Below are 14,522 nucleotides of genomic sequence, written 5' to 3'. Positions count from 1 at the left end.
CATAACAGTTGCAAAATTATAGCTATGAAGTAGCAACAAAAATAATTCTATGGTTGGGGGTCACCAACACTGGAGGAACTATATTAAGGGGCTCACAGCATTAAGAAGGCTGAGAACCAGTGCTGTAAACCTGGCTAGGATTTATTGAATCTTTAAGCCATTTATCATTAAGAAGTTAACCTACAAACATAACATTCCTGTTCTCAAAATATTCTAGCCTACTTTAAAATATAATGTCTGACTTACAAAATGTAATGGTTCCTTTTGGTGATTTGATACTATCAGCTAAGTTTCACTTTGCTGTTGGTTGGTTGGTTTCACTTTGCTGTTGGTTGGTTGGTTGGTTGGTTGGTTGGTTGGTTGGTTGATTGTTTTGAGACAGGATTTCTTTGTGTACCCTGGCAATCCTAGAACTGACTCTGTAGACCAGGCTAGCCTTGAACTCACAGAGACCTGCCTCTGCTTCCTGTCTGAGGGCTGGGATTAAAGGTGTGTGTCACCACTATCACCACCCTGCCATGTTGTTCTCAATACAGAACAAACCAGCCCAACAAGGGTCATGCCCTGTTTCCCTGAGTACAGCTCTGCTGGGGCCATCACTGGCTGATCTCAGCTGGATTTACTCTGCATTGAAACCGATCTGAGACGTGGGGCCTCAGCTGTGGTGTGCAGAGGCCCAGCAGTAAATATGCACATCCCCACATCAGGCCTGTGACAGCACCAGGGCAGTGCCCTGCGAAGCAGACAGCTCCATGTTGCAGGTAAAGCTGGATGCTAACACGGACCTTAGGCAGGTAACTTCCCTCATTTCTTTGTAAAATTGAGCCAGTAATTCGTGGGTTATCTAATTATTGTAGATAATAACATAGTGGAGCCCTGCTTGCCCTCTCCTCACTCACTGTGATTATAAGAGGGGGCCTCCCTGCAGCACTCTCAAACACGGTCTTAAAACAGGTACTAAAAAGAAGATCGGGGCTGGTGAGATGGCTCAGTGGGTAAGAGCACCCGACTGCTCTTCCAAAGGTCTGAAGTTCAAATCCCAGCAACCACATGGTGGCTCACAACCATCTGTAACAAGATCTGACGCCCTCTTCTGGAGTGTCTGAAGACAGCTACAGTGTACTTACATATAATAAATAAATAAAAAAAAAAAAAAAAAAAAAAAAGAAGATCGGAACAGTACAAACATGGACCTGTACCTTCCTCAGCTCACTGCATTTGTACTAAGATTTGCTCTGTGTGTGTGTGTGCACATGAGGACCTGAATTTGCTCACCAGCAACCATGTGTAACAGCAGACATGGCAGCACATGCCTTCCTGTAACCAGTGCTGCGGAGGCAGAGACAGAGGGGTCCTGCACTGCCACCCAAACACACAATCAGCAGACATACGCTGTCTAAAAGCTAAGGTGGGAAAGCGATTAAGGCAGACACATATTAAGACACATGCACCTATATACACACTAACACAGACCCATACACACTCACTAACACACATGTACCCACACATGCACAATAACACATATGCACCCATACTCACATACTAACACACATGCACCCATGCATGCACACTTACACACACATGCACATACAACACCCCCAAAAAAATCATTACTATTATTATAGTATACAATATAATAAAATGCAATTAAACAAAAGACAAAATATATCAGTAAAATCCCTTTATCCATTATTAATTCAACCCAAAATGCATCAAGTTTTATACAAAATTCTGCTTTGACCCAGAAAGAAACAACATCAGAAAAATCTATACATTCAGTCAGTGTTGTAGTTCAGTCTGGGGCTCTCTATAGACACAGAGTTGTAGTTCAATCAGTGGCTCTCTATAGACATAGAATCTTTCACCCATTCGCCCCTCCGCACTTCTGAAGTTTATGGGGAAAGTACAGATCCTAAAACAGGCTTATAACATGTATATAATATATTCCACCCATTTTAAATTGTGATATAACACACATAAAAATAAAATTATTTCTTAATTTTAAATATATATATTTAAAGGAGATTGCAGCACATGAAAACTTAGGATTCTCATAGTGCTTCCACATGACTCAGGTAATAAACCCTGGTGCGACCTTTCTAGATTCTTATTCAAGAAAGTCAAAGTCAGCCTCACATCTGTTCAACCCGTCCCTTCCCACGGAGCTATGGCTGTGACTTTAATCGAAGGACTATGCTGTCTTTATTTTTTAAAGGCAGAGGGGAATGTTGAGTCTATAGATTCACACTGTTGCCCAAAAGACTACAGATAATGTCACGCAGATCTAAGCTTGCAATTCAAAGTCATTGTTTCTATTTGGTGTCTGTAAACAGTAGGAACCATTATTATTAAGATTCTAAAAGTAGTGTTCTCGCCTGTATTTTAATTTTCCCAGTTACTGATAATATCGCTACATTGGGAAAAATACTTTCCACAAGATGTTACTCTCTAGTTCTACTAAAGCAACAGCTTGCATGATTTTTCTCACACTGATTAAAGCTTTGGTTGTCAGATGTGATCTGCACAAGCAGGCTGGACAGAGTGGACAGGACTGGACTCGGCCAGCTTCTCTCTCTCCCACAGCCCTGAGGCTTCTTCCTTCTGCTCCCTGCAGAGGCTGCCGCTCAGTGCAGAAGGAACTGACTTGCAGACACACTTACAATGTGAAGATGGAATGACACTAGCTGCTTATACTAATTTCTTATTTTAATACTTAGATTTATGGAAAATTTACAAACAGAAGTTCAAGAAATGGAATTCCTTCAGTTCTCTAAAGGCCTGAATTTCATGAGAAAAGAAGACTTTGCAGAATGGCTACTTTTCTTCACTAACACTGAAAATAAAGATATTTACTGGAGAAACGTGAGAGAAAAGTTGTCAGTAGGAGAGGTTGGTATTCCTTTTCTTACACATGTGATAGAAATGAAAAAAACTAGAAATTCCAAATAACCAAGTAAATTAACTTCCAAAGGAACTCAGACTACCCTGTGTGCCCATTTTTAGTGAGAAAACATGATGTGTGTGATGCAAAATGATCATGACCAAGCTGGCACTCTGGGTTTTGTACGTGTCTTACTTCCTTTTCTGTTGCTGTGATAGAACACCATGCCTAAGGCAACTCATAAAGGAAAGCATTTGATTTGGGCTTATGGGTTCCGAGAATTAGAGTCCATGGTGACAAAATGTACAAAGTCAAGCAGTCCTCTGAGGGGGGGAGGGAGGATTACAGGAAAAAACAGAAAAGAAGACTCAGAGACAAAGGTTAGAAATCAGGATGGCTGTCCAGTCAGTGCTGTAGCAGCCTCGAGTTTAATTCTCCTAGGCTTTAAATACTTTACAGTATGGAGGGAAGCAAAGTCACAAGCCAGCAGAGACAATGGCTGATGTACATTTGATATCTGTACCAATCCAGAGGCCTCCCTATTCCTCCCTGTTCCTTCCTCCAAGATTAACAGAGCTCAGCCCCTTGCCTTGAGCTTCAAGTGCATCTCCTCTTATCATTCCATGGGTCAGCAGGCCAGGAAATCTGCCAGGAAACTCTGCCTGGCAGGTAGGCTTTCACAGAAGCAGGCAGAATGGCTCCTGACAACAAAGAAAAGGCATGGGGTGAAGAGCAACTGAGAGCTCACATCTTAATCCACAGGCAGGAGACAGAGAAGCACATGGGACATTGCAGTCTTTGAAACCTCAAAGTATGACACACCTCCTCCAATAAGCCACGCCTCCTAACCCTTCTCAAATAGTTCTACAAACTGTGTGTGGATTTCAAGTGGTGTGTGTTTGTTTTATTTGTGTTTGTTTTGAATAAGTGCCTTGCCATACTGTGTGGACGGATCTTATACTTGGGAGCTCAAGTGACCTTTCACCTCAGCTGTGGCTGTTTCTATTCTTATGTTAACTTGGATCCCCAGAATTGTTTGCATAGGAATTTGTATATCCACACATGAGACATTGAGGGACCCTGCCCCAAATTGGTTCTCATTGGTAAATAAAGATACTGGCAGCCAAAGGCTGGGCAGCACAGACAGAGGCAGTAGCCCATGTAAGTGGAGGGGAATGCTGTCCAACTGGGTCCAGGGCAGCAAAGATGAAATATAACATTTAATAAATAATAACTCAGGATTATCAGAGGGAGGTGGATTAGCCCCTGTGGGGGCGGAGGGGGGGGGCAGTGTTTACGAAGATGGTGCATTTCTTTAATCCCAGCATCCCAGAGGCAGAGGCAGATAGATCCTGAGTTCAGTGCCAGCCTGGTCTACAGAGCAAGTTCCAGAACACCCAGGATTACACAGAGAAACCCTGTCTCAGAAAACAAAAATTTTTACATTAAAAACAAGGAAAATTTACAACTTTGCTTAGATACAAAGGAAACTTATGTAATCCCAGAGACGTTCCTAGTATTAGAGAATAGGAAGTCAGATATTATACATATAAATGTTTCTCCTGGGCTGTGTCAGGCTGACAGCTGGGGCAAATTACGATGTAATGGATTCTTTTTAAATCTGTGACTACAAAACACTTAAAGGACCCAAGACTTCCCTATTCAGTATCAGAGAGCTTTACAGGCTAGTCTGTTGATCTCTACAAAGTATCTGAAACTTTCATCTGTTTCCAAATCACCCTGCACAATTTAATGGATGCTTACAGAAGATGCAGGATTATTGGGTCAGAGCCAAAAACCAAAAACAAACAAAATAAAAAACAACAAAAAAAACTAATACTCATCACACAACAATAGTATGAGCGTCCTGTTTGGGAAGGTTTCCCCTTGCCCATAGCAGCTGCTCTGAGAGTCCCAGAGGAAAGCTGCTGTGTGTTCATACACAGCCCAACCCGCTGTCTTTCAGAAGAGGCAGGAAGCAGCGTGTCCTGACCTGTGCTGCAGAAGCAAGCATTGTTTTCAATGTGTGGCAGGAAACAAAGCCGTCCTCTGTCTGGGGAAAACACTATGTATTCAAGGCTGCCCATGATACATCCATCTATGGAAAGATGTTCAGGAACCAAACAAGGCAATTGTGCCTCTGTTGAAAAGATATTTAAGAAGTGTTGTCTCCCACAGCAAGAGGCCACCCAGCAGCACACCAGACACGTGAGGAAAGGACCTGTGCTAGATAGTTTTATATCAGCTTGACACAAGCTAAAGTCATCTGAGAGGAGAGAGCCTCACGTAAGAAAATGCCTCCATAAGATCAGGCTGTACGAAAGTCCATAGGGCATTTACTTCCTCAGCGATTGTTGGGGGAGGGCCCAGCCCATTGTGGGTGGTGCCATCCCTGGGCTGCTGGTCCTGGGTTCTATAAGAGAGCAGGCTGAGCAAGCCATGAGAACCAAGCCAGTAAGCCCTTTCCTCCCGAAGTTGCTTTGGTCGTAGTGCTGCATCACAGCAAGGGTAACCCTTGCCAGGGCAGGACATGAAGTCACAAGGAGAGAAATCACAGTGTCGAACCTCATTTTGAGGTGGTCCAAGGTCAGGTGGTAATGAGATGCCATTTTTACCGATCAGAAGAGCCTAGCGTGCACAAGCTTCTGAGTTCGCCCTCAGTGTGGTGAACAGTAAGAAGGAGACATCAGAAGGATTGTATTCCATGCCTGTTTTAAGATCATGATATGATACACAAAGAAATTCTCCTTGTTTCACAACTGTGATGACAAATTCACTGTGGAAAAAAAAGAAAGCAACGTGCAGAACTGTGTGAAGAGCTTGTTCCCGGGTTCAGCCTGGCAGTTTGTGTGGTGTGGGTGCACGGCCGCTTTTGTGGGAGCCGTGTATTTTTGGAAGCACAGAGGCATTGTTGGTGCAGTGAGATCAGAAGAGGGGTCGCCCTTCCTGCCAACATCGTCCAGAGAATCTGATACCTTCTGGCCTCCGTGGACACCAGGCATGCAAGTGGTGCACAGATAACACCATACACATAGGGAAAAGAATTTTTTTCATTTGTTGCAGTTTTACAAATAAATCTTTGGTTATTCCACAAAGACCCACAGAGGCTGAGAGCAGTGCAGCTTGAGTAGACGCATGCGCACAGACTGGAGGGCGCTAGGGCCCTGCCGAGACAAAACGCGGAAGAACATACCTTCAGATTAAGAGCTTTGAACGTGTCTGTGTGTACCTGGAACCCAGCCACTCCTGAGACTGAGGGGAGAGGGGTGAAGAGGTAGAAATCAGGGCTGGTGAGATGGCTCAGTGGGTAAGAGCACCCGACTGCTCTTCCGAAGGTCAGGAGTTCAAATCCCAGTAACCACATGGTGGCTCACAACCATCTGTAAGGAGATCTGACGCCCTCTTCTGGAGTGTCTGAAGACAGCTACAGTGTACTTACATATAATAAATAAATAAATCTTTAAAAAAAAAAAAGAGGTAGAAATCAGCCCTTGAAGGAGGAAGTTTTTCTCTCTGATTTCTTTTTACTGGAAAAAGCTTTTTAACCTGGGTTTTGTTTGTTTTTTTGTTTTTTTTTTTTAAATTTTTTTTTTTTTTTTAAGATTTATTTATTTATTCTATGTAAGTACACTGTAGCTGTCTTCAGACACTCCAGAAGAGGGCGCTAGATCTCGTTACGGATGGTTGTGAGCCACCATGTGGTTGCTGGGATTTGAACTCTGGACCTTTGGAAGAGCAGTCGGGTGCTCTTACCTGCTGAGCCATCTCACCAGCCCGGTTTTGTTTGTTTTTAACTACATAGATAATAAAATCAGATAAACCAAGGTTCATATCCATAGACCTTGGACTTGGAACCTAAGTGTTGCTTCTCTGAGATTTAGGGTTAGATCGTACACCTCATAGATGGCAGAGCTGAAGTTTCAGCATAGGCTATCTTGCTCCGTGCCCTGCAACCTGGTTAAGGAAGAGCGGCCCACTGACCAGGGTGTGTTAGGCTCCTTGGCCATAGTCACAAAGCACAGAAACCTGCCTTCTCTCTGGTCTAAGATCCAAGTGCTGGCAAAGCTGGGTTTACATTGTTCTTAGTGAAATGCCTCTCAGCTAACACGGTGTGTGTCCTATGTCCTTCAGTGACTGCTGTTCTGTGGGTGTGTGCACACGTCCACAGAACAGCAATGAAACTAATGTGCACTCCCTTAGACATCAGCCTTTCAGGAATACAGCCCACCCATGACCTCACTTTACTCCGCAGTCTCCTTACAAGAGGGCTAGAAGATTCTCATCTTCAAAATGAGAATGAGAAAGGGAACTAGGACTGGTCCACACAGGCACATGGACCACCGCAGCTCTAGAGTCTAGAGCTTATTCTCTGTCGTCAATACTTATCAACTTGCCTAGAGATAAGGTCATAGGCTTTAGGGTAGAAGACTTATCTTTAATACGACTTTGATGTATATACAAAATTGTAATTTTAAAACCCTTTTGTTTTTATTAGAGCATTAGTTTGGATGAGTTCAAGTCCTTTTGCCATTTTACAACGCATTTGGAAGACTTTGCTATCGCCATGCAAATGTTTAGTTTAGCTCATCGCCCTGTGCGGCTGGGTAAGATATGTACCCTTTACTTTCTCCTGTCTGTGAGTAGTTTCACTATTGATCAGGAGGCGACGAGCCATAAGACGACGCCTCTGGGGCTCTCCGTTCACTCACTCAAGAGTTACTTTACCTGCTTCTTTACTTTCTTGCTCTCAAGAAGAGGGAAGGGAGTGGGATTTGACGATGTTCCTGGGAGCCGGGATGAAGGTGAAATGACTTCCTTGGCTTTCCTGATGTGTCTTAGCCAAATGTGAGGTTTGAATACACTCACGTGGGGATGCTTGCGTTTACTTCTCAAGTAATGGAAGTGCGGATTAGATCCACTTGAACTGAATCACCTGGTTGATTGGCAGTTTCTTGTTCGCTTTTTAGCAGAGTTCAAGAGAGCTGTGAAGGTAGCGACTGGACAGGAGCTCTCGGACAATCTTCTGGACACCGTCTTCAAGATCTTTGACCTGGACGGGGACGAGTGCCTCAGCCACGGCGAGTTCCTTGGGGTACTGAAAAACAGGATGCACCGAGGCTTATGGGTAAAACATCTTGGGTTTTGTTTTTTAAGCTGTGTTTTTTAACATGTTAGCAACAATGATATTAAGCCTAGAATTAGGGCAAATATAATATGTTAAGTGGAATCTTAATTATTTATACAGAGATGATAAACTACAACCAAAACACTGAACTGAACTTTCTTTTACAAAGAATGATATTTAGTATTTTTTGCTTTTTCGAGACAGGGTTTCTCTGTGTATCCCTGGCTGTCCTGGAACTCACTCTGTAGACCAGGCTGGCCTCGAACTCAGAGATCAACCTGCCTCTGCCTCCCAAGTGTTGGGATTAAAGGTGTGCGCCACCACACCCAGCTAGTATTTTCTTTGCTTTAAAAATAACCTGAGTCTGGAGGAAAACATCAGTTAGGAGGACCTGGGTTCCACCCCAGGCCCCATGCATATGCTAGGCATGGCGGCCTGTGCTCCGTGGCAGGTGCTGAGAGTCTCAGCTCTGGGGAGACAGACAGTGGGGCTGCGCGGTGGCTGCTAGACTGACTAGCCTGCTTTGTGAACTTCAGGCCAGAGAATGACACCCAAGGCTATCCTCCGACTTCTGTCACTGCACACATGCATGCACATACACTTTGGACATATGTGCATACACACAAACTTGTATATTCATGTGCACACACACACACATACAAAAATCTGAATTTAAATTCAGAAATCAGCCTAGGATCTGATTTTGGATCTAACCTTGGTTCTGACTTTGGATCTGACCTTGGACTCAATACCCATCTCTAGTTTCAAGTCCTGCTCTGCTGTGTATTAACTAATGAATCTTGAAAAGCCACTTAGGCCGGGCAGTGGTGGCGCACGCCTTTAATCCCAACACTTGGGAGGCAAAGGCAGGCGGATTTCTGAGTTCGAGGCCAGCCTGGTCTACAGAGTGAGTTCCAGGACAGCCTGGACACACAGAGAAACCTGTCTTGAAAAAACAAAACAAAAAAAAGAAAAGCTATTTAATTTTTCTGTGCCTCAGATACCTCATCTATATAATTAAGCAAACTAATAGATTCAACCAACAATAGCTACATTGGGAACTACACGGAATTCTCAGCACCCATCATGGCTGCTCGCAGTCATGTGCTGGGCTCTGACTGAGGGACAAGCACAGCCCAGAATTTTGTTTGCATTAGCATCTACACAGATGGTAGGGAGTTAGGATGAGAGACAGGAAGGAGTGGGATCGAGAATGTGATGCTTGTATTCATGACAACTTAGAAAACAATTCATCTGCAAGAATTCCCACAGCACATGTAATCTGAGGGAAATTAGTAAGTACGGTTTTCATTTCATGCGTTTGGCAGCATAGGCCACCTTCAGCTTTCTTTAGAGCAGTGTGGGAAGGCGATAAACAAGGCTGTAAGGGGCATGGAGCCATGCCTCATCAGAACCCGTGACTGCTCCTCTTTCTCTCCGAGCACAGGTGTCACAGCAGCAGAGTGTGCAAGAATACTGGAAGTGTGTGAAGAAGGAAAGCATCAAGGGAGTAAAGGAAGCCTGGAGACAACAAGCCGGCAAGGGCCCCTTCTAAGGGGAAGCTGATGGAGCTCCAGGAGCCAGAAAGTGGTTTTTCCAAGAGCTGACTGTTTCTATGTCTTCATTGAGTTTCTTTTGAGTGTGAAGATGTGAAGACTCACTTTCTGATTTGGGGGATTTGGGAGGGATGACGGGAGGTGAATAAGTGTGTGCCACAGTGGGAAGTCAGAGGCCAGCCTGTAGGAGCTGGTTCTCTCTGTCTACCATGGGAGTCCCAGAGATTGAACTCAGGTCTCGAGCTTTGACATCAAGTGCCTTTACCTGATGAGCCATCTCACCAGCTCCGACTCCATCATTTCTTGGTGAATTTTCATTACACAAAGTATTCCTTTATGAAAATACACACTGCTCTATTAAAGACTTGTGTACAAAGTGTGCTTTCTGGAGGGCTAAACAAGTCAGGGAAGGAACTTCATTCCCAAGACAGGTACTGATCCCAGAAGCCGTGATAGCTTAGGGAATACTTGCAGTTAAAGGCTTGCTCCAGTGTTCTTTGCTCCCTGCCTTGAAATAGCACATAATGGCAGTGTCCGGTCTGGCAGCAGGATGAAGTATTTACATTGATACAAAAAAATTTTTTCTTTTTTAAATGTTCCATGCTTTTGAAATATAAATAGAGTGTCCTCTCCCAGACACTCCCAGGGGAGCTCAGCCAGCAAAGGACACAGCTGTGTACCATGCTTTCCTAACAAGCAGCACACAGAGTTCCATCTAAAACCACTCATACACACACAGATCACACACAGATCACACACATACAGTGATCATAATAGCAAGTTTTCTTAAGCTACGGGATCTTGGGTTGTGGGAAATATGGCACTATAAAGTAGCTTGCAATAAAATAAATAGGAAATAATGTTATGTGGAGATGGACATGTGTATGTATACAGGTGGACATACATGTGTGTGTGGAAGCCCCTGCTCCTGTAAATACCCCCATGTTTCTGAAGTGATCCCAATAAACCCATGAGCTCACCAAGCTAGACTTGGGTGATATTGCTACTTTGGTCTCTCATCCATTCTTTTTTTTTTTTTTTCAGATTTATTTTATGTGTACAAGTGTCTTACCTACACATATGTATGTATATCGTGTGTGTACCTGTGGATGGTGAGACACCATGTGGTGCTAGGAACCAAACCAAGGTTCTTTGCAAGAATAGCAAGTGCTTTAAGTTTTTGAGCTATCTCTCCAGTACCCTGTCGTTTATCTGGTGAGACATTTGTCCATGTGTCCCTGGAAACAGTGTGAAACAGCAAAATCATAAAACATTACGAGATTTTGGGGGGCTTGTTGTATGGGTCTTAGGTTGTTTTGAGACAGGGTCTCACTATGTTACTCTGCCTGGCCTACACCTTGTTATGTAGTCCAGGATCTCCATTGAGTTCACAGAGATCCACCTGCCTCTGTCTCCCAAGTGCTGGGACTAAAGACATGACAGTAAAGTATCTCAATACCAAAAGGTTGGTCACACCTGCAAGACCGAAGGACTACAGTAGAGACCCCTCAAGACATGTCAGATAATTTTCAACAAGACTGCCCAGAATATTAAACAGCTACTCCAAACACATCAATGCGCTGAATGGAGGAAGCCACAAAGCTCCATGGTACTGGGACTGTTTCTGGTTTCCTAGCTACAATGCTCAAATCACAAGAAAAGACAGTGGAAGCAAGACAAAGAGTATGCAAAGGGAGCTTCCTCGGAGTTAGAGCGCAGCTCAACAGACACTAGCAAGAAAGAGAAACCGTAATTCTTGGATTAGAGGAAACAGTTACAAATCAGAGAGCGCAGCTCAATAGACACTAGCAAGAAAGAGAAACCGTAATTCTTGAATTAGAGGAAACAGTTACAAATCATAGAGCCCAGGAGGACTGCCATCTAGAAAATATACTTCCTACAACTTAGCAACAGCTGTTTAAAGCAGGCTTGCTGGCTTATACCTGTAACCCCAGAACCCGGGAGGCAGAAGCAGGAAGACCACCAGTTAGAGAGCAGCAAGAACTTCTCATGCACACACAGGCAAAATGGAAAAGACGTGAACAGATGACTCTTTGAAGTTGTATAAGTGGAACCATGCACCTGAGAAGGCATGGTGGCACCCTGGTAGACATCCCTGTCCTGCAGCTCTCACGCCACCAAAACCAGTGCTACGTGGAAGACTCTGAAGTTGTGCACCTGGCTTGAGATGCAGCTTTGGTCCCTCTCTGGACCACAGCTTTTGTGTGCTGACCATGAGGAAACACTTCCCAGACCACACCTCAGAGGTGCTGGTCTCTTACTAATCACAGTCCCAGCTAATTAGAAACCCCAGATTCTTCATTCAAAATAGCACAAAGATGGCTCCAAAAAGTCTCTGCTTCCCTCTGGAACTCCCCAAACCAGACCTCTGTTGTCTGCACTGCCCCCATATTCCTGTCTTCCAAGCTCCTGTGACAGCTCATTGAACTCTGAGCACAGAATTGTTTTCTATCTCAAAACCCCAAATATCTTCCACAGTCCTTCCAAAAACACCATGGTCAGATCTGTGAGAACAGTACTCCATGATCCTGTGCCAACCTCTCTTCTAGTTTGTTTCCTGTGCTGTGACAAACAACTGTAAGACCCCCAAAGCTGGGCCTCCGCTCAAGTCCCGGGATGAGCTAGCTGGCCAGCACCCCAATGACTCGAAAGAGAACCACACCTAATGCAAACTGCAAGAGGTTTTATTATCAGCTAGCTGAGGATGAAGTCCCTCCACCGTGCAGGACAGGGGAGTTCGACCCTGAGTGGTAACAGTAGGGAGCTTTTAACAGCTAGCTGAGGAATTGGGAGGAGTTGGGAGGAGAGTTGGCTACATCTCTTTTCTGGCAAGGGGGGAGGGGGAGGGGAGTGAGCTGCAGCCTCCTCTCTGTCTATCTCTATGTCCTTGTAGGTCTTCCTACAATTATCACATCTCTGGCTGTAAGGCACAGAAACAAAAAGGTTTTTTGCTATAGAGAACAAAGAGCTTCTTTCTGGCTGCATTTTTAGAGATCAGGGAAAACAAGCTTGGGGCTTTACCTTCCAGGGAGAAACGCTCTAAGCTGAGGTCTCACACAACATGACTGAAATCAACTTGGAGGAGAAAGGGTTGAATTCAGCTTATGTGTCCTGTAGATCACAGTCCATCATGAAGGTAGCTTCAAAAGGCTTCATTGTATCCTAATAGCACCAAGATGATGACCAAACCCTTAAACATGTGGGTGTTTGGGGGACATTTACGATCCCGTGGACAGGAACCAGTGAGACAAGTTAGCAGGTAAAAGCATTTGCTTTTGATGCCATGGGTTTGCTCTCTGGAACCCACATACAGGACAGGATATGGTGGCTCATCTCTAATGCCAGCCATTCCCCCCATGAGACAGGAGGCAAAGACAGGACTTCACTCTTGTAACATAGTGAGAGACAAATCTCACCCCAAGTGAAGGAGAGAACTGACTCCTACATATGTGTTTTGTTTGTTTGTTTGTTTGTTTTCCCCCCAGACAGGTCTCACTAAGTAGTTCTGGCTGTCCTGGAACTCAGTATTCCAACTAGGCTAGCTTCAATTTCACAGAGATCCACCTGCCGCTGCCTCCCAGGTGCTGGGATTAAAGGCTAATACCACACATTTATCTATTATTATTATTATTATTATTATTATTATTATTATTATTATTATATGTAAGTACACTGTAGCTGTCTTCAGACACTCCAGAAGAGGGAGTCAGATCTCGTTACGGATGGTTGTGAGCCACCATGTGGTTGCTGGGATTTGAACTCTGGATCTTCGGAAGAACAGTCGGGTGCTCTTACCCACTGAGCCATCTCACCAGCCCCCACATTTATCTTTTAAGATAAAACTCTAATACAGAGCTGAAGAGATGGCTCAGCAGTTAAGAGCACTGACTGTTCTTCCAGAGGTCCTAAGTTCAATTCCCAGCAACCACATGGTGGCTCACAACCATCTGTGATGAGAACCAATGCCCTCTTCAGGTGTGTCTGAAGACAGCAACAGTGTACCCATAAAATGAAATAAATAAATCTTAAAAAAAAAAAAAAGCAACACTTCGAATAAGTATACCATAGGATAAAATGCATCTAATACCTCACTACAAAATGGATACTGAAGAGAAAATGAAATAGCTAAGAATGCTTTTAAAACTAATACAAATCAATTGCAATGATAATAATAATAACCTGCCAGGCAGTGGTGGCACATGCCTTTAATCCCAGCACTTGGGAGGCGGAAGCAGGGGAATTTCTGAGTTTGAGTCCAGCCTGGTCTACAAAGTGAGTTCCAGGACAGCCAGGGCTACACAGAGAAACCCTGTCTCAAAAAAAAAAAAAAAAAAAAAAAAAAAAAAAAAACAAATAATAATAATAATAAAATAACATGTAACCAGGAGTTCAGGCACAATTCTATTGGAAGTGTTCCCCAGATAAATTAACATTTCTGAAACACTCTTGGGGGACTGACCTTTAGAATATGTAACAACTTGGTAGAAAAACAAGCAAAGAGGCTGGGCACAGTCAGAGGCTTCTATAACTCCAGCTATGTGGGAAGCTGGGGGGAAGATACACTTGTGTTCAAGGGTTTGAGGCACACCTGGGCAAAAGTGAGATTCTATGTGGGAAAGGAAAAGGGAGGGGAGAAACAAGGAGAAGCAGAGGGAATGGTGGGGGGGGATAGAAACGGGAGGAGCAAAAGGAGGGGGAGGAGCAGAAGGAGGGGAGGAGCAGAAGGAGGGGAAAGAGCAGAAGGAGAGGGAGGAGCAGAAGGAGGGGAGGAGCAGAAGGAGGGGAGGAGCAGAAGGAGGGGGAGGAGCAGAAGGAGGGGAGGAGCAGAAGGAGGGGAGGAGCAGAAGAAGGGGGAGGAGCAGAAGGAGGGGGAGGAGCAGAAGGAGGGGAAGGAGCAGAAGGAGGGGAGGAGCAGAAGGAGGGGAGGAGTAGAAGGAGG

The 14,522-nt window shown here is 44.4% G+C and overlaps 1 protein-coding gene across 2 annotated transcripts in view; it reads left to right on the top strand.

Annotated features, from left to right (window-relative positions):
- Positions 1-10,549, top strand: part of Micu2 (mitochondrial calcium uptake 2) — an 83,017-nt gene extending 72,468 nt beyond the window's left edge. Inside the window, exons 9-12 of one of the 2 annotated variants that reach the window (XM_006519484.4) lie at positions 2,718-2,889; positions 7,377-7,485; positions 7,852-8,006; positions 9,454-10,549. In XM_006519484.4, the coding sequence (XP_006519547.1) occupies positions 2,718-2,889; positions 7,377-7,485; positions 7,852-8,006; positions 9,454-9,561 (544 nt within the window). In that variant the 3' untranslated portion in view covers positions 9,562-10,549. Of the gene's footprint in view, positions 1-2,717; positions 2,890-7,376; positions 7,486-7,848; positions 8,007-9,453 lie in introns of both variants that reach the window. The other variant, NM_028643.3, reaches the window with a different exon arrangement.
- Positions 10,550-14,522: the final 3,973 nt, after the last annotated feature.

This window comes from Mus musculus, chromosome 14, assembly GCF_000001635.26.
Source record: "Mus musculus strain C57BL/6J chromosome 14, GRCm38.p6 C57BL/6J".
NCBI classification, from domain to species: Eukaryota; Metazoa; Chordata; class Mammalia; order Rodentia; family Muridae; genus Mus; species Mus musculus.
Note: the sequence above shows the minus strand (reverse complement) of the source record. Positions and strands in the feature narration are given on the sequence as shown.